The sequence below is a fragment of the Mobula birostris genome, chromosome 15 (assembly GCF_030028105.1).
Source record: "Mobula birostris isolate sMobBir1 chromosome 15, sMobBir1.hap1, whole genome shotgun sequence".
NCBI classification, from domain to species: Eukaryota; Metazoa; Chordata; class Chondrichthyes; order Myliobatiformes; family Myliobatidae; genus Mobula; species Mobula birostris.
Window position 1 is genome coordinate 46104499 of NC_092384.1, and position 20778 is coordinate 46125276.

Sequence of the window (20778 nt, forward strand, 5' to 3'; positions counted from 1 at the left end):
TGGGGAAAAATATCAAAATTATGGCAACTGAACATGATATTTTACTGTAATTCAAAAATTGAGATTAATAAGTTAATTTATTAATCAATAGCTCTGCATATTTGGTTTGTATAGCTGCACTATTGTTTATTATTTGAAGTTAAAAATTGGGACCAAATATCTAATTCTGAATCATTTGCTTTGGAACTACTTGCATCTAGGAACAGAGTTCTCCACCACTAGTGGAATTCCTTTATTGTCCTGAGCAATGAGGCCTTGAGTTTATTGTTTGCATTTAGTCCTTGGATATGCTTCGTTCTTGCCCCTGAAGTTTAGATAGCCAAGTCATTATTCATGTGCAGACAATAGCTAAGTGCGAACTGTGCAAAACTAATAATAGGAAACAACACACATTGTGAAATCTAAAATACAATAATAAGTAAATTACTGGTGTGAAAAGTGCTATATATAGTCTAATGGAGCCTTATGGAGAAATTAGTTCCTTATTGGAATAAATGGCAGCAATGTTTTCCAAGGGATCTCTGCAAAGTTGTTTATTTTTATACTCATTCATTGTAAATGAGTGTTTTCTTGTGGTAAGTACAATTGGGACATTCAGCTAATCTCTATAAAATGATGCTAAATAAAAAGCAGTGTCAGATTTTATGCATTTTATCAAACAATTATATTGTTATGAAATTAAAGCTAAAGCACCATATTAAGGTTTGAGGAAAACAAAAACCATTTGAACGGAGACAGTTAAAAGTTCAATACCTTGTATTTGTCCTATATGTAAAGTTTAATTCTTGTATATACAAAATTGATTGTAAAGCATCACAAAGATCAGCCCTTCATAATAAAAAAAATCTCCCTTTGGATTAATGAACGGTGTTTGAAAGAGGGTAGAAATGGAGGTTTGCAAAATCAGGGGTCAAGTAAATAGAGCAAAGTGTTATCAAAATCTAGGCAGGAGAGAGCTAGTGAAGAGCATACAAGTGGAGGAACAAGATTACAAAATCTTTTAGATTGATGAGCTCGAGGTCAGACCATAATATAAGGGTATGCTAAATCCAGTAGGGTTCAATGCTGAAAGTAAATCTTTGCCTATAAGCCAAATTAATTATATTTAAAATGTTTAAAAATAAAGGGGGAAAATCTAGCTTAAAAGTGATAAATGCACCTATGTGTTTCATGATGTCCCTCCCACCTAAAGAAAAGAATTCTGAAGTAACAGTTTTACAGAAATTATGATCCTGGCATACAGTATTAATGTATAGCACTGGCTTATGAAAATTTCATTACAAATGTCATATAAATAAAGAATTTAAAAAATTCCTCTGTCACTGTCTCTCTGAAACTAATAAGTATATGACTGAATTAAACAGAAATGCTGGAAATATTCAACTGTCACAAAGCACCTCTGAAGAGAAACAGTTAAAAGTCCAAGTTGGGGCTTTTCATCTGAAGAAGGAAGAGTAAGAAATCAAGATTCAGATAAGGGGATTATGGAGAGAATAGGAAATATCTATGATTGTGTAAAAACAAAATAATTTAAATGATATAAATTACCACCAGGTTATGACCTAACTTCCACAACCACCATACAGTGGTATGCGAAAGTTTGGGCACCCCGGTCAAAATTTCTGTTACTGTGAATAGCTAAGCGAGTAAAAGATGACCTGATTTCCAAAAGGCATAAAGTTAAAGATGACACATTTCTTTAATATTTTAAGCAAAATTACTTTGTTATTTCCATCTTTTACAGTTTCAAAATAACAAAAAAAGAAAAGGGCCCGAAGCAAATATTTGGACACCTTGCATAGTCAGTACATAGTAACACCCCCTTTGGCAAGTATCACAGCTTGTAAACACTTTCTGTAGCCAACTAAGAGTCTTTCAATTCTTGTTTGGGAAATTTTTGCCCATTGTTCCTTGCAAAAGGCTTCTAGTTCTGTGAGATTCTTGGGTCGTCTTGCATGCACTGCTCTTTTGAGGTCTATCCACAGATTTTCGATGATGTTTAGGTTGGGGGACTGTGGCGCCATGGCAAAACCTTCAGCTTGTGCCTCTTGAGGTAGTTCATTGTGGAATTTCAGGTGTGTTTAGGATCATTATCCTGTTGTGGAAGCCATCCTCTTTTCATCTTCAGCTTTTTCAGGGACGGTGAGATGTTTGCTTCCAGAATTTGCTGGTATTTAATTGAATTCATTCACCCTCTACGGGTAAATGTTCCCCGTGCCACTGGCTGCAACACAAGCCCAAAGCATGATCGATCCACCCCCGTGCTCAACAGTTGGAGGGGTGTTCTTTTCATGAAATTCTGCACTCTTTTTTTTCTCCAAACGTACCTTTGTTCATTGTAGACAAAAAGTTCTATTTTAACTTCATCAGTCCACAGGACTTGTTTCCAAAATGCATCAGGCTTGTTTAGATGTTCCTTTGCAAACTTCTGACGCTGAATTTTGTGGCGAGGATGCAGGAAAGGTTTTCTTCTGATGACCCTCCAATGAAGGTCATATTTGTGCAGGTGTTTTGACCACTCCAGAGTCTGCTAAATCTTCCTGAAGGTCTTTTGCAGTCATACAGCTCTGATTTGCCTTTCTAGCAATCGTACGAGCAGTTCTCTCGGAAAGTTTTCTTGGTCTTCCAGACCTCAACTTGACCTCCACCGTTCCTGTTAACTGCCATTTCTTAATTACATTACGAACTGAAGAAATGGCTAACTGAAAACATTTTGTTATTGTGTGTTGTTTTCTTGTAGCCTTCTGCTTTGTGGGCATCATTTATTTTAATTTTCAGAGTGCTAGGCAGCTGTTTAGAGGAGCCCGTGGCTGCTGATTGTTGGGACAAGGTTTGAGGAGTCAGAGTATTTACAAAGCTTTGAAATTTGCATCACCTGGCCTTTCCTAGCGATGACTGTGAACAAGCCATAGCCCTAACAGGCTAATTAAGATCTGAGACCTTGGTAAAAGTTATCTGAAAGCTCACATCTCATGGGGTGCCCAAATTTTTGCATGGTGCTCCTTTCCTGTTTTTCACTCTAAAATTGTACAAAACAAAAATAACACGCTAATCTTGCTTAAAATGTTGAAAAGAATATTTCATCTTTAACTTTGACTTTTGGAGATCAGTTCATCTTCTACTCACTTAACTATTCACAGTAACAGAAATTTTGACCAGGGGTGCCCAAACGTTTGCGTGCCACTGTACATATTATTCCTTAAAACAAGAAAATCTGCTGATGCTGGAAATCCAAGTAACACGTACAAAATGCTGGAGGAACTCAGCAGCATCTGTGGAAAAGAGTAAACAGCCGACGTTTTAGGCCGAGACCCTTCATCGGGACTCTTCATGAGTCCCGATGAAGGGTCTCAGTCGAAAGCATTTACTGTTTACTCATTTCCATAGATGCCAGACACCCAGAACACTGATTGTTTACTCTTTTCCATAGATGATGCCTGGCCTGCTGAGTTCCTCCAGCAGTTTGTGTGTATTGCTCGTATTTTTCATTCTCTCCAATCTTTTCCCTATCTCCGTCTCTCACCCTTTGCAACTTCAAACGCTTCTGATTTTCAACTTTTCCTTGTTCTGTTAAAAAGTAATCAAATGAAATATGAAGCTTGTTTCTCTCCAGATATGCTGCTTGATCTGCTAGTATTTCTATTTTTACTCGGATTCCAACAGTTTGTTTCTGATTTTCAATTCCATTTAAAATGTTTGTTCGGAACATTTACTTTTTCTTTATTGCTTCTTTTGTTACTTTCCAAGGGTGCAATTAATAGCATTACCACAGAAAGATGGAAGTCCAGTTCTTAGTAGTGCAGAAGTGAAATACATCGACAGTGGTCAAGTTGGACATGTAATGCAAAGGAATCTTTTTGAGCTCCCTACCAAGTTCCAAGTTCTACCACCACAGATTGTTGAATTTATTGTATGCAATGTGAAACCTATTGACCATGAAAAAGATTGGAATCCACAGGTAAAAAGAACAGTTTTGTATCTGATAAATTGAATTTTAATATACATAGATAATAGTTTTCTTTTCATTTTTAAATCTTTTTAAATTAATTATTATTGAAAATCAACAAAAATACATTAAAGTAATCAAGTCAACATATCAATATGTACAATAAGAGTTAAACTATCAACCAAGCTAGACAATATATCAATAATAATAAGAAAAAACAAAATGTTAAAGCTATTTTTTTTTGGAAAAAAGAAAAAAGGAAAAAAGAACCCCTACTAACTAAAACAAAACAAAAACTCTACTAACAAAAAAAACCCATTTGGAGCACAAACCCGGAGCTATACGCCATACAAGCTTCCATAAAAGAGAGACATCAATCCGCCAACCAAATCCATTTACCCAAGAATCAGAAGGGGACCATCTTAATTAACTCAAATCAAATGATAGTAGCAGGCAAAAGAGCCCCACCTTTTCTCAAAGTCAAATCGAGGATCAAAAGTTCGACTTCTGATTTTTTCCAAACTAAGACATAACATCACCTGAGAGAACCATTGTATCAAAGCACGAGCAGAGGCATCTTTCCATTTTAATAAAATAGCCCTTCTAGCCAATAATGTGACAAATGCAATTACATGTTGGTCTGATATAGAAATACCGTGAATATATGGAGGGATTATACTGAACAAAACTGTCAATATATTAAGTTGTAAATTAATTTTTAAAGCCTTGTAAATTGTAGAGAAAACAGATTTCCAAAACTTTCAATACAGAACACGACCAAAACATGTGTCAATGTAGCTATCTCAGTTTTACATCTATCACACTGACTATCAACATTAGGAAATATTTTAGACCGTCTCTCCTTTGTCAAATAAAAACGATGTATAATTTTAAATTGAATTAGAAAGTGACTGGCACAAATCGAAGAAGAGTTAACCAACTTCAAAATTCGCAACCAATTCTCTGTTATCAAGGTCATGTTAAGCTCTCTTTCCCAATCTTGCTTAATCTTAAGTAAAGGTTAATTATCCTGTTGTAATAGTAAATTATGAGTTTTCCCAATAAAACCTTTCACTAAAGGATTCATTTTTAAAATAATGTCTAACAGGTTAGAATCTTGTATATATGGAAAATTACTGAAATATTCTTGTAAAAAATGTCTGACCTGAAGATATTGCAAAAAGTGTGAGTACGAGAGAGAATATTTAGTTACTTATTTCTTAAAGGGCATCAATCGACCTTCTTGAAACAGATCCATGAAGGAATATACTCCTTTATTCCTCCAAAGAGAAAAGGTAGGATCACTAAGTGAAGGTTTAAATAAATAGTTTCGATAAATTAAACTAAGAAGGTTAAATTTTTTAAGATTAAAAAAATTACGAAACTGGTACCAAATTCGTAATAACTGCTTAATCATAGGATTAATATTTAAAATAGAAATTTTGGCTAGATGTACAGGTAAAGAGGCTCTTAATAATGAAGTTAAGTAAAATTGTTTCACAGTTTTCAATTCCAAATCAACCCATGGTGGTCGTTCATTTTTATCGGTCCAATATAACCTGGAACACGCATAACGTATATTAACCACCCAATAATACATTCTTAAATTAGGCAGAGCAAGACCTCCATCCTTTTTTAATTTTTGTAAATGATATTTTCCAATCCGTGGTCTTTTATTATTCCAGATAAAAGATGAAATAATAGAATCAACCTGATCAAAAAACTACTTAGTTTAAAAAAAAGGAATATTTTGAAATACATAAAAGAATTTAGGTAAAATCATTTTAACTGCATGAATTCAACGGGCTAATGAAAGTGTAAGTGGATTTCATCTAGAAAATAATTGCTTCATGAAATCCACTAAGGGAACTAAATTAGCTTTATGACGGTCTCCATAATTTTTAGTGATGATAATACCTAAATATTTGAAAGAGTCCATAACTTTAAAAGGAATGTCATCATATATCGCAGCAGAATCGTTTAGAGGAAATAACTCACTTTTATGCAGGTTTAATTTATATCCTGAAAATTTTCCAAATTCATTTCATAATTTCAATAAACTAGGAATGGATTCTTCAGGATTCGAAATATAAATTAAGAGGTCATCAGCATAAAGGGAGATCTTATGAGTAGTCCCATCTATGGAAATTCCTTGAATATCTTTAGCTTCACGAAGTGCAATAGCCAAAGGTTCCAACACCAAATTAAATAACAGGGGACTTAACGGACATCCTTGTCTCGTACCCTGCGAAAGGCGAAAAAAGGGGATCTACAATTATTAGTAATAACAGTGGTAATAGAGCTTTTATATAGCATTCTAATCCACTTATTAAAATTAGTACCAAAGTTGAATTTCCCTAAAACATTAAATAAATATTTCCATTCAACTCTATCAAATGCCTTTTCAGCATCAAGAGAAACAACACATTGGGGAGTCTTAGAAAGGGATGAGTATATAACACTTAACACCCTCCGAGTATTAGAAAAGGAATAACGGCCTTTTATAAAGCCTGTTTGGTCCTGAGAAATAATTTTAGCTAGAATATTCTCCAGTTGATTAGCCATTATTTTTGAAAGAATTTTACCATCCACATTTAGTAATGAGATAGGTCTATATGAAGTGCAATCAGTAGGGACTTTATCTTTCTTAAGAATTAAAGAGATAGAAGCTTCATAAAATGTGGAAGTTAACTCTCCTAACAAAAAAGAATCTTTAAACATTTCCAACATATAAGGAGTAAGCAATTCTTCAAATTTTTTATAAAATCCTACAGAAAAACCATCAGATCCAGGAGCTTTACCAGATTGCATTGAAAGAATAGCTTTCTGAATTTCTTCTTCAGTAAAAGGAGTATCAAGACTTTATTGATCTTCAACAGATATTCTAGGAATATCAATCTTTTGTAAAAAGGCATCCATTTTAGGCGGATCAGCTGGAAACTGAGATTTATAGAATTCACTGTAAAAGTCTTGAAAAATTTTATTAATGTCTTCATAAGCACAAGCTAAACTACCATCTCCCTTACGAATTACTTTTATCTCCAAACACATAAAATTGACTTTTTAATTTAGACAAATTTCATTCAATAGGATAAGTTAATAGTAAATTATATTGTGATTGAAGTTCAACCGTTTGTTTAAATAAATCAATATTAGGAGAGACTGCATAAGTATTATCCAAGTCTTTAATTTGTTTTGAAATCCTATCTAACTCTATTTTTGTCTGTTTCTTAAGCTTAGCCAAATAGGAGATTATCTGACCTCGCAAATATTGCTTTAAATGTATCCCATATAATCAATTTTGACCATCTCCCGTATTATTATAAAAGAAAAAAATCTTTTATCTGTATCTCGATAAATTTGACAGAGTCCAAACTTTGTAATAAATTTTCTGGAAAACGCCAAAGCAAGTTTACATTGCCAACATCATTCAATTCAAAAGTTAAGCTTAAAGGTGCATGATCCGAAACAACAATAGCATCATATTCACATTTCTGGACTTTGGACAAAAATCGGAAATCAGCTATGAAATAATCAATTCTCGAATATTTTTTATGAACATGAATAAAAAGAATAATCTCTGTCATTAGGATGTAGATTTCTCCAGATTTCGATCAAACCATAATCAATTAAAAAAGAATTAATAAGTGATGCTGAACAACTCGGAAGCTGCTGATTGGTTGAACTCTTGTCAATCAAAGGGATTAAACAACAGTTGAAATCACCTCCCATCAGCAGCATATATTCATTTAAGTCTGGTAGTAAACCAAATACATTTTTTAAAAAAAGAAGGATCATCTACATTAGGTCCATATAGATTAACCAGGACAATTTTTCTATTACAAATTGTTCCATTAACAATTAAAAATCTGCCATTAATATCTGAGACGGTGTCTTCTTGGATAAATAAAATATTAGATTTAATAAAAATAGATACTTCCTTTGTTTTATTTTGACAAGTAGCATGGTATTGAAGGCCCTTCCATGTTTTAAAAAATCTATTTTGATCGCCCGTCCTGATGTGCATTTCTTGAGCAAAAATTATATCAGGCTGGAATCGATTAATAATTTTAAAGGCCTTCTTTCGCTTGATAGGGTGATTCCAGCCATGTACGTTCCAACTAATAACGTTTATCTGTTTAACTACCATAAAATATTGTTTTTAACACGGAAATACACGCATACCAACGTGAGCTAATCAAAGATGGCGGTGATAAGTATGAGCATGTAGAAAACACCCATGCTCCGGAACTCCATAATGGGGAAAAAATACAAATGAAAAAGACTGAAAAAAATTAATCCCACAATAATCCCATGATTCAAAACTACCTCCGATCCTCCCACCATCCCAAAAGGTAGAAATCCGGCAAAAAGAGGAAATAAACCAGAATGCAACCCCATAGAAAAAGAAACAGAACTCCGCAAGCTGCTCAATTTAAATAGTGATTTTAAAAGTTCTTCTTAATTCCTCCCCCCCCCACTTACAAAGAAAACACATGACCCTAAGATAAGAAAGCCCTGCAGAGAAAAAAAGATGTTTATACTTAATCATTAAAAATAAACTAGGGGATGCAAAAACAATCTCCAGGGACGTCAAAGCAATACAATTAGACCTAAACAATGTAATCTCTAATGAAAGAAAATTGGCGCCATTATTCCTTTGATTTACTGCTGGATGAAAAAACACTGATTTTAACACAAAAAACTAAAACTAATTATCTATTACTAAGCACTCCTCACTATTTAAGAAGAAGTCTATATAAACTATAAAAACTATCACTTAATTATTGAAAAAAGGAAGAAAAAAAACAGATAATCAAACCAATTAACAATCTGTTCGCTGTGTTAATTCACTACCAAACAGACTTTGGAAAAGTCATTCATCAGTCAAATTGAGAAGTTCACATCTTCTTTAAATAGTCCATTAATCAAAGGATATCTTCAACATATCAGAAATCTTCAAAGCCTGTTTTCCTTCAGAAAATTATTCAGCAAACCTAATACCATTCATACGCCGGCCACCTCCAAAATAGAATTAATATAGTCCAATGCCACTTGGGGATCCAAAAAAACACATGGAGTCGAATCTTTAGTAAATAATTTTAATCGGGCTGGATAATGAAGTGATGGGAATAATCCCTTAGCATGGGCTATCTTCATAGCTGGAACAAATTTGATCTGCTGTTACGTAACTTCCCGTGGATAGTCTTCATAAAAACGAATCTCGGAACCCTTAAATTTAAAAACTCTCTTGTTTCCTTGCACATTTTGTGATTTGGTCTTTAACTTTAAAACGAAGAAAACTGACCAAAATTGGCCATGATTTACCTGAATGCTGAGATCTCGAAGTGAAAATTCTATGAGCTCTTTCAATATTGGGAGGCTGAGGTAGAATATCCAGAAACAGAGATTGAAACAAATTGGCAAAATAGTCCAATAAATTCCCACTCTCAGAACCTTCCTTTAGTTCAACAATTCGAATGTTATTCCGACGAGATTTTGCCTCCAAATTGACAATTTTGTGTTGAGCCTGTTCCAAACGGGCTGAAATATCCGCAATCTGACGCTTCTACTCTTTAAACTCAGTATTCAAGGAAATAATATTTTCCTCTACAACCTGAAAACTCTTTCGGAACGACTTCAACTCAGAAATGTTATTGTCTATTTTGTTGTCGAGAGCCATCAACACACGTTTCAAACGCTCAGCCCAGACAGGCTTATCTTCTGATTTTTCTTTCAAAGTCTTTCCCATTCCATTACTGGATTCAGAAAGCTGCTTTCCACTTCTTAAAGATTGTGACATAATGACAACTATTCCCCTCTAAGATCCGAGAAATAAAAGTTAAAAATTCAAGGTTTAAACTGGGGAAAAGGAGGAATTAAAGGCAGCCACAAAATTTTGTATGTTACTCCATTGAGCTGCAGGCGGAAGTTCTAGTTTTCACGAGATGTTCAAGCATCATGTTCACTGATTTTGGTAGAAAGTATTGCCTGGTAATAATGTGCCTGTATGGCTTGTAAAATGTGAATCTTGTAACATAACTTTATAACAGCATGTTCATTAATGTGAAGTCCTTATTCCATTGAATTCTCTGTAAAATACATTTGATTCGTTAAGCAAATAAAAGACGTTCTTTTGACAGCCATGTAGAATTGATATGTATGCATTAATTGCCTTGTTTATTGTTTCAAGCAAGCTGAACGGACTGGAAAATAGTTTCTTTTTCATTATTTATTTAGAGATACAATTCCTCTGGCTTAACAAGCCCACACCACCCAATTACCCCCATGTGACTAATTAACCTACTAACCCATACATCTTTGGGATGTGGAAGGATCTGGAGGAGTTGTCAATGTAGAACTTCAGGATAGTTTATCTTCTGTCACGTTTTGACTTTTAGCACTGTTATCCATTGATTTATATATCAATTGAAAATTAAATCTTTCCCCATATCCTAGCTATTATATGGTAAAATGTACTGTTGTGTTGGAAAATAAAAAACTAAATACAAAGCATGTTGTTAAAGAGCAATTTTTAATTTAGCTTACTAAATAAGCTGTATGGTGTAAGTTGAAGTACCCAATACTACAAATTGGTTTTAACAAAAGACTTTTGTTTGATTTAAACAGGTATCGAGATTTATTCAGCAAAAGATCATCAATAAACCCCATGAAGCTAAAATTGCCCTTGCTCTTGGTAATACTTTATGGCTAAACCCTGTGGTAAGAATTAGAAATTAACTATGTTGTTCTAGGTGCTTCGAGTTAAAATGGAGGACTCGTGCCAAGCTAAATAATTCCTTTTACTTGATCAACTTAATTGAAAATGTAATTATTATGAATCATAAACTTGTATGAAATTGTTAGACCTATCAGGTGTTGAAAGACAGATAGAAACATAGAGGAACATAGAAACATAGAAAACCTACAGCTCAATACAGGCCCTTCGGCCCACAAAGTTGTGCTGAACATGTCCTTACCTTAGAAATTACCTAGGGTTACCCATAGCCCTCTATTTTTCTGAGCTCCATGTACCTGTCCAGGAGTCTCTTAAAAGACCCTATCGTATCCGCCTCCACCACTGTAAGCCCATTCCACACACTCACCACTCTCTGCGTTTTTAAAAAAAAAACTTATTGCTGACATCTCCTCTGTGCACTCTCGTGCTAGCCATTTCACCCCTGCGAGAAAGCCTCTGACTATCCACACGATCAATGCCTCTCATCTTATACACCTCTATCAGGTCACCTGTCATCCTTCATCGCTTCAAAGAATAAAGACCGAGTTCACTCAACCTAGAAGACTCCCAGAAGATTAATTTACAGGTTGAGTATGTGCTAAAGAAGGCAAATGCAATGTTGGCATTTATTTCAAGGAGAATAGAATATAAAAACAATGAGATAGTGCTGAGGCTTTATAAGACACTGGTCAGGCTGCACTAGGAGTATTGTCAACAGTTTTGGACCCCATATCTCAGAACGGAGGTGTTTCATTGGAGAGAGTCCAGAGGACGATTCTGGGATTGAAGGGGTTAACATATAAGGAGCTTTGGGCCCGTACTCACTGGAACTTAGAAGAATACAGAAGGATCTCATTGAAACCTACCGACTGTTGAAAGGACTAGATAAGGTGCATGTGGAGAGGATGTTTCCTATGGTGGGGGTATCCAGAACTCGTGGGCAGAGGCTCAAAAATGAGGTGCAACCTTTTAAAACAGAGGTAAGGACCGTGGTGGGGGTCAAGTCCAAGGGTATATTTAAAGCCGAAGTTAATGGTTTCCTGACTGGTCAGGGTATCAAAGGATATGACAAGAAGGCAGGTGTATAGGGTTGAATAGGATCTGGGATCAGCCATGATGGAATAGCGGAGCAGACTCGATGAGCTAAATGGCCTAATTCTGCTCTTGTGTCTTATGGTCTTTTGGTCTTATCATGTACTTAGCATAAGTTTTGTTGATTCTATTATTTCTCATTAAGGTACGTCTGACTAAGTTGCCTGATTTGAAAACCACAATATTTGTCTATAACATTCGCTCAGAAATCATGAATTCTGGTTATGGAACTGATAATCTGGAGCACATTGAAAGGCTAAAAGACCTCTGCAGGGCAGCTGGATTTACAGAACCAGATAAGGATTCTTCCCAGAAGAAGTAAGTAACTAAATATTCAATCAATCTAGTTGAATTTATCAGTTTTAGAATGAATTGTAACCATGTAATTTGACATGGGGATCAGATTTTCCATTCAGCATTTTAAAGCTTCTGCGGTGTTAAATGCAATTTGTCTCCCGGACTGATTCTGGCACCCTAAGACATCTGATGGATTGCTTCAGCAAAATGTGTTTAAATTTACCAAAGTTTAAGTTAGTAAGCATTTTGTCAGTCATTTGGTTGTGAAAGGTGTACAGTATATTCAGTTGTCTCAGTAGTGCTGCCTGGAAATTCAGGTACATCCAAGCGTGCATGAGATGAGTATTACAATGGGATATTATTGCATTTTGTGGTGCTGAGCCTGTCAGTATAAATTTTAAAAAAGCATTGCACTTTTCCATAAAGGAAAATACATTGCACCTGTTTTGTCCGGTTAGTTGGTAATAGAGTTGCAGGAACTGGTAGAGTTGCAGATCGGGTCTGAGACTTGGGTCTGCCAGACAATAATTGAGTGGGTCAAGTGACATCTGTGGAAAGGTAAATTACTGAACTTTCAGTCTGAAACCCCTTCAAACTTCAACCTCTAGTTCCCCCTCCGTCTTTTTCTCCCATGGCACACTCTTTTCTCCCATCAGACTCCCTCAACAGCCTTTTAACTTTTCGACCTCTCACTTCATTCTCTTTCCCCTCACACCCGTCCACCTTCTCCCTCCTCCCAACCTTTTTTATTTATCACCTGCCAGCTTGTACTCTTCCTCTTCCCTTCACATTCTTATTCTGGCTTCTTCCCCCTTGCAGTCCTGAAGAAGAGTTTTGGCCTGAAACATCAACTCTTTATCCCTGTCTGGTGATGCTGCCTGACTTGCTGAGGTCCTCCAGCAACTTGTGTGTGTTACTCTAGCTTTCTAGCATCTGCAGAATTTCTTATGATGATGAAACATTAGCTCTGTTTTTCATCTCACAAATGCAGCCTGAACTGATGAATACTTCCATCATTTTGTGTTTTATATTTAGGTTGAGGAGATGGCAAAGAAAATTAATGAATTTAGTGAGGTACATGTAGACTTTAGAAAGGCTTTTGACGAAGACCTGCATGGTAGGCTTGGTCAGTAGGTTAGGGCAATGGTAAATTGAATCCAATGTTAGCTTGGTAATAGGAGGCAGAAGGTGATGGTCAAGAGATGCACCAAGGGATCTTAGGGTGCTGAGTTATAGCTCTCTAAAATGGTAATTGTGGCGGAAAGGGTACTGAGGAAGGTATTTGACATGCTTGCCTTCATAAGCTACGACACTGAGTATAAGTATTAGGATGTCATGGAGCTGTACAAAACAGTGGTCAGTCACCACACCAAAGTTCAAAGAAGATTTGTTATCTGAGTACGTAGATGTTTCCATATACTATCCTGAAATTCATTTTCTTCCAGGCATCCACAGTATTACAAAGAAATACAACAGAATCAATGAAAGGCTACACAAAGACTGACAAACAATGCACACAAGAAGACTAACTGTGTAAATACAAAAAAGCACATAACAGTAATAAATAAATAGATAAATAAATACTGAGAACATGAGTTGTGTAGTCCTTGTAAGTGAGTCCATAGTGAATCACTTCAGTGTTGAGGTGAGTGAAGTTCTGGTTCAGGAGCCTGGTAATTGAAGGGTAATAACCTGGTTGTGTGGGGCCTAAGGCTCCTCGAACTCTCCTGATAGCAGCAGCAAGAAGAGAGCATGGCTAGGATGGTGGGGTCCTTGATGATGGATGGATGCTGCTTTCTTGTAGCAGTGCTTCTTTTAGATGTTTTCAGTGGTGGGACTCAATGTGATTGACTGGGTTATACATATTCACTACGTTTCATAGGCTTTTCCATTCTTGGGTATTGGTATTTCCATATCCAGGCTGTGATGCAACCAGTCAGAAAACTCTGTGCATCTATGGAAGTTTATCAAAGTTTTAGATGATATGCCTGTTCTATGCAAATATCTAAGGAAGTAGATGAACTTGGCCCCAGACAGATCCTGTGAAATGATAGTGCCAAGGAATTTAAAGTAACTGACTGTTCCCACCTCCGGTGAGGACTGGCTCATGGACCTCTGGTTTCCTTCTCCTGTGGTAAATAATCTGTCCTTTGGTTTTGCTGGTGTTGAGTGAGAGGTGGTTGTTGTGGCCCCCTTCGATGAGGTTTTCAATCTCCCTCCTATATGCCAAGTTGTTGGCCACAATTTGATGTGGCCAACAACAGTGGTGTCATCAGCAAACTTAAATATGGCAGTGAAGCTGTACTTAGCCTCACAATCATAAGTATAAAACGTGTAGACCAAGGGGGCTAAGCACACAGCCTTGTGGTGAACCTGTGCTGAACGTGATTGTAGAGGAGTTGTTATTGCCAATCTGAACTGCAAGTGAAGAAATCAAGAATCCAGTTGCACAAGGAGATATTGAGGACTAGATCATGGAGCTTATTGATTAGTTTCAAGGGGATGGTAGTGTTGAATGCTGAGCTAGTCAATTGAAGAGCTTCCTGATATATGCATCTTCACTGTCCAGATGTTCCAGGGCTGAGTGAAGAGCCAAAGAAACAGTATCTGCTGTTGACCTGTGACAGTAGGCAAATTAGAGCAGATCCAAATCATTCCTCAGGCAGAGGTTTCTTGACCAGCCTCTCAAAACACTTCATCACAGCTGCTGGATGATGGCCATTGAAACAGTTTACCATGTTCTTCTTGGACACCGGTATAACTGAAGCCTGCACTTGGAGAATTGTGTCTAGTTCTGATCATCACACCACAAGTTTGATGTGGTAGCAATAGTGAGAGTAAAGATGAGTTTCACCATGTATTTGCCTGGAATGGAAGCTTTATTGATGTGGAGAAATTGGTAGGCTAATGTTATTCTTATGCAAGAGGGTGACCTGATGTAAGTTTATAAAATTGACGGGCATAGATAGAGTAAACAGTCTTTTTTTTATGATCAGGGAGTCTAAAACTAGAGGACATAGGTTTGAGGTGAAAGGGGAGAAATTTAAAAAAGGTGAAGGGTAAAGTTTTCACAGAAGGTGGTGGTTATATGCAACAATCTCCTGGAGGAAGGGATAGAGGTAGGTACAATCACAATGTTTAAAAGGCATTTTAACATGTACTTCGATAGGAATGGATCAAAGGGTTATGGGTCTAATAAGGACAATAAGGATATGGAATGAGAGTAGATAGGTGGGACAAGGTGTGCACATTAATTTGCTCTCCAATACTTACTGACTTTTGAACAGTGGCTAATCGGAGATCCGAAGTGTGAGAAGAAGAGGCTCACTTAGGCTTGCCAATTGAGTATATAAGGCATTGACTTATGGTGTTTTGAACAGAGGCCAGTCAGCGATTGGGATTCATTGGTAAGAACTAAGTAAGATAAGGCAGGGCAAGCAGAGCAGCCATCATTGGAGTGGACAGTGTTAGAGCAAGGATTTTGAGGCTTTGACTCTTTGAAGTTTCAACAAGCAGAGGCTTTAGACAGAAAAGGCAAGAAACTATCAGTAGATTTTTTCCCTCACTGTTTATTTATTGCTTTTCCTTCTTTACCTTTGCTCAGTTAGAAAAATAAGGATGCCAGGCAGGATAGTTGAATGCTTCTTTTGTGGGATGTGGGAAGGCGGGGAGACCTCCAGTGTTCTTGACGACCACACTTGCAAGAAGTGCAACCAGCTGCAGATTCTAGCATTCTGCTTTAAGAAGCTGGAACTGGAAATGGATGAACTCCAGATCATTTGGGAGGTGAGAGAATGATGTAGAGAGGTAGTTATACCCAAGGTGCAGGACGCAGGAGACTGGGTGGCAGTCAGCAAGGAGAAAGATGTTGAACAGCCAGCACAGAGCCACCCTGTGGCTATTCCCCTCAACAACCGGTACACATTTTGGATACTGTTCGGGGACAGAGGGATGACCTAGCAATAGAAAGTCACAGTGGTCAGGACTCTGGCACTGAGTTTGGCTCTGTGCCTCTGAACGAAAGAAGGGGAGAAGAGGTGACCTGTGGTGCTAGGCTATTCGTTAGTCAGGGGAACAGAAAGAAAGTTCTGTGGACAAGAACAAGATTCCCGGTTGGTATGGTGCTTCCTGGGTGCCAGGGTCCGGGACATCTCGGATCGAGTCCTCAGCATTTTTAAGTGGAAGGTGAACAGCCAGAGGTTGGTCCGTGTAGGTACAAATGTATAGGTAGGAAGAATGACGATGTTCTGCAAAATGAGTTTAGGAAGTTAGGTTTTTAAAAACGCAAACAACAGGAATTGTGCAGATGCTGGAAATTCAAGCAACACACATCAAAGTTGCTGGTGAATGCAGCAGGCCAGGCAGCATCTCTAGGAAGGGTCTCGGCCTGAAACGTCGACTGTACCTCTTCCTAGAGATGCTGCCTGGCCTGCTGCATTCACCAGCAACTTTGATGTGTGTTGTTAGGAAGTTAGGTGCTAAGTTAAAGGGCAGGGTCTCAGGATTGCTACCTGTGTATGTGCTAGTGAGGCCAGAAATAGGAAGGTTATACAGTTTAACATGCATCTGAGGAGTTGGTTTAGGAGGAGGAGACAGTTTACACCTAAAATGGAAATGGAGGGGAACTAATATCCTAGTGCCAAGGTTTACTAGTGCTGTCTGGGGAGGGGATGGAGGGGTTTAAACTAGAATAGCAGAGGGATGGGAACTAGAGTGCCAGAACAGGTCATAGAGGTTTTGGAGACAGGTCTTGTTAAGACCTCAGACAAAGTCTGGAATCAAGAGAATGAGGATAGTGCAACTAATGTCCTGAGCTGCCTACATTTCAATGCAAGAAGTATCATAGGAAAAGCAGATGAGCTTAGTGCTTGGACACAACATATGGAATTATGATATAATAGCCATTAGTGAGACTTGATGACAGCAGGAGCAGGACTGGCAGCTCATTATTTTGGGGTTCTGTTATTTTAGACCCGACAGAGCGGAAGGGATTGAAGGAGGAGGGGTGGCACTTCTAGTTAGGGAAAATATTATGGCAGTGCTCAGTCAGGAGAGACTAGAGAACTCTTCTAGTGAGGCTTTATGGATGGAATTGAGGAATAAGAAAGGTATGACCATGTTAATGGGGCCATATTATAGACCACCCAACAGTCCATGGGATTTAGAGGAACGGATGTGCAGAGAGATTGCAGGCTGTTGCAAGAAACATAAGGTTGTTTTAGCAGGTGATTTTAACTTTTGCACATATTGGCTGGGACTCCCACATTGTAAAAGGATGAGATGGGATAGAATTTGTCAAATGTGTTCTGGAAAGTTTCCTTAATCAGTATGTAGAATTCCCAGAGTGTGCAATACTTGATCTGCTATTAGGGATTGGGACGGGCAGGTGAACACCTTGCATCTAGTGATTACAATGCCATTAGTTTCAAAGTAAATATGCAAAGAGATAGGCCTATTCCGCAGGTTGAGATTCTAAATTGGAGAAAGGCCAATTTTGATGGTATCAGAAAGGATCTTGCAAGTGTGGATTGGGACAGCCTGTTTTCTGGCAAAGGTGTACTTGGTAAGTGGGAGGCCTTCAAAAGTAAAATATTAAGAGTACAAAGCTTGTATTTGCCTGTCGGAATAAATGGTAAAGATAACAAGTTTAGGGAAGCTTGGTTTTCAAGAGATATTGAGGCCCTGGTTAAGGAAAAGAATGAAGGTGCATGGCAGGTCAAAACAGTTGAGGTGCTTATGAAATATAAGAAGTGCAAGAGAACATTTGAGAAAGAAATCAGGAGAGCTTGAAAGAAGGCATTAGGTTAACGTAGCAGACAAGGTGAAGGAGAATCCTAAGGGATTCTACAGATATGTTCAGAGCAAAAGGATTGTCAGGGACAAAATTGCTCCTCTGGAAGATCAGAATGGTAATCCATCCATGGAGTCAAAAGAAATGGGGGAAATCTTAAATAGATTTTTTGTATTTCTATTTACTCAAGAGACGGACACAGTATCTGTACAAGTGAGGCAAAGCAGCGTCAACTTCCTGAACCCTATACAGATTGCAGAGGAGGATGTCTTGTGGCAAATCAGGGTGAAGCAATCCCCAGGACCTGACAAGATGCTCCCCCAGGAAGCAGAGGCTGTTGCAGAGATATTTAAATCAGCCTTAATAACAAGTGGGGTACCAGACGATTGAAGTACAGCTAATGTTGTTTCTGCTGTTTAAGAAAGGCTCTAAAAATAAACTAGAAAATTTTAGGCCCGTGAACCAGATATCAGTAGTGGGAAATTAATTGGAAGGTATTTTAAGGGACCGGATGGATATATGAGTATTTGAATAGGCATGGGCTGATTAGGGATAGTCAGCATGGTCTTGTGCATGGTAGGTCATGTCTAACCTATCTTACAGAGTTTTTTGAGGAAATTACCAGGGAAGTTGATGAAGTCAAGGCAATTGATGTTGTTTATATGGACTTCAGCAAGGCCATAAAACTGTAAGATAGAGGAGCAGAAATAGGCCATTTGGCCATCAAGTCTGTTCTGCCATTTTGTCATGGCTGATCCAACTTTCCTCTCAGCCCCAATTTCCTGCCTCCTCTCCATATCCCTTCATGCCCTGACCAATCAAGAATCTATCAACCTCTGCCTTAAATATACATAAAGACTTGGCCTCTACAGCTGCCTGGGGTAAAGAATTCTACAGATTCACCATTCTCTTGCTAAACAAGTTCCTCCTCATCTCCGTTCTAAAAGCATCCTCTGGTCTTAGACTCACCCACCACAAGAATCATCCTCCCCACATCCACTCTATCAAGGCCTTTCACCGTTCAATAGGTTTCAATGAGGTCACCACTTATGCTTCTGAGTTCTATTGAATACAGGCCCAGAGTCATCAAACGCTCTTCAAAAGCCATTCAATCCTGGAATCATTTTCTTAAATCTCCTTTGGTCACTCTCCAGTTTCAGATCATCCTCTCAAAGATAAGGGACCCAAACCTGCTCACAGTACTCCAAGTGAGGTCACACCAGTGCTTTATAAAGATTCAATATTACAAACCTTGCTTTTATATTCTTGTAGTCTTGAAAAGAATGCTGACATTGCATTTGCTTTCCTCACCACAGACTCAAACTGCAAATGAGCCTTTAGGAAATCCTGCACAAGGACTTCCAAGTCCCTTTGCACCTCAATTTTTTGTATATTCTCTCCATTTAGAAAATAGTTAACCCTTTCATTTCTTCTACCACAGTGTATGACCAGACACTTCCCAACACTATTCCATCTGCCAATTTTTTGCCCATTCTTCTAACCTAAGTCCTTCTGTAGCCTCTCTACTTCCCCAAAACAACCTGCCCCTACACCTACCTTTATATCGTCTGCAAACTTTGCAACAAAGCCATCAATTCCATTATCCAAATCATTGACATATATTGTAAGAAAAATTAGTTCCAACTCAGACTCCTGTGAAACATTACTAGTCACTGGCAGCCAGCCAGAAAAGGCTCCCTTTATTTCCACTCTGTCTCCTGCCAGTCAGCCATGCTTAGAATCTTTCCTGCAATACTATGGGCCTGTAGCTTGTTAAGCAGCCACATGTGGCACCTTGTCAAAGGCCTCCTGAAAATCCAAGCATGCAACATCAACTGATTCTCTTTTGTCTATCCTGCCTGTTATCTCAAAGAATTCTAACAGATTTGTCAGGCAAGATTTTCCCTTGAGGAGACCATGCTGACTGTGGCCTATTTTATCATGTGTCTCCAAGTACCCTGAGATCTCATCTTTAATAATTGACTCCAATGTCTTCCCAACCACTGAGGTCAGACTAACTGGCTTATAGTTTCCTTTCTTCGACCTCTCCCTTCTTGAAGAGTGGAGTGACATTTGCAATTTTCCAGTCTTCTGGAACTATTTCCAGAGCTTAGTGATTCTTGAAAGATCATTGCTAATGCTTCCATGATCTTTTCAGCCACCTCTTTCATAACTCTGGGGTGTACACTATCTGTCCAGGTAATCCAGACCTTTCAGTTTCCCAAGAACCTTTCTCTGTTTATGGTAACTTCACACACTTCATGCCCTCTGACCTGGAACTTCCACTATACTGCTGGTGTCTTCCACAGTGAAAACTGATGGAAAGTACTTATTCAGTTTGTCCGCCATTTGCTTGTCCCCCATTACTACTTCTCCAGCATTGTTTTTCAGCGGTCCAATTTCCACTCTCGCTTCTCTTTTATGCTTTGTGTATCTGAAGAAACTTTTGATATCTTCTTTAATATTATTGGCTAGCTTGTTTCCGTATTCCATTTTTACCTTCTTTATGACATTTTTAGTTGCCTTCTGTTGGTTTTTAAAGGTTTTCCACTAAATTTTGCTCTACTATATGCCCTCTCTTTGGCTTTTATGTTGGCTTTGATTTCTCTTGTTAGTCACGGTTGTGTCATCTTTCTTTTAGAATACTTCTTCCTCTGAGGGATGTATATATTCTGTGCCTTCCGAATTGCTTCCAGAAATTCCAGCCATTGCTATCGTCAGCCCTGCCAGTGTTCTTTTCCAATAAATTTTGGCTAACTCTCCTCTCATGCCTCCTTAATTCCCTTTACTCCACTGTAATACTGACACTTTAGCTTCTTCTTCTCAAATTTCAGGGTGAATGTGGTCATATTATGATTATTTTCCCCTAAGGATTCTTTTATCTTAAGGTCTCTAATCAAATCTGGTTCGTTG

General features: G+C 37.8%; 1 protein-coding gene across 1 annotated transcript in view; it reads left to right on the forward strand.

Moving 5' to 3' along the window:
• Nucleotides 1-20778, forward strand: part of tdrd12 (tudor domain containing 12) — a 197954-nt gene that overhangs the window by 121118 nt on the left and 56058 nt on the right. The window contains exons 24-26 of the mRNA XM_072279710.1: nt 3748-3958; nt 10577-10669; nt 11923-12095. Of these exons, the coding sequence (XP_072135811.1) occupies nt 3748-3958; nt 10577-10669; nt 11923-12095 (477 nt within the window). The remainder of the gene's footprint in view (nt 1-3747; nt 3959-10576; nt 10670-11922; nt 12096-20778) is intronic.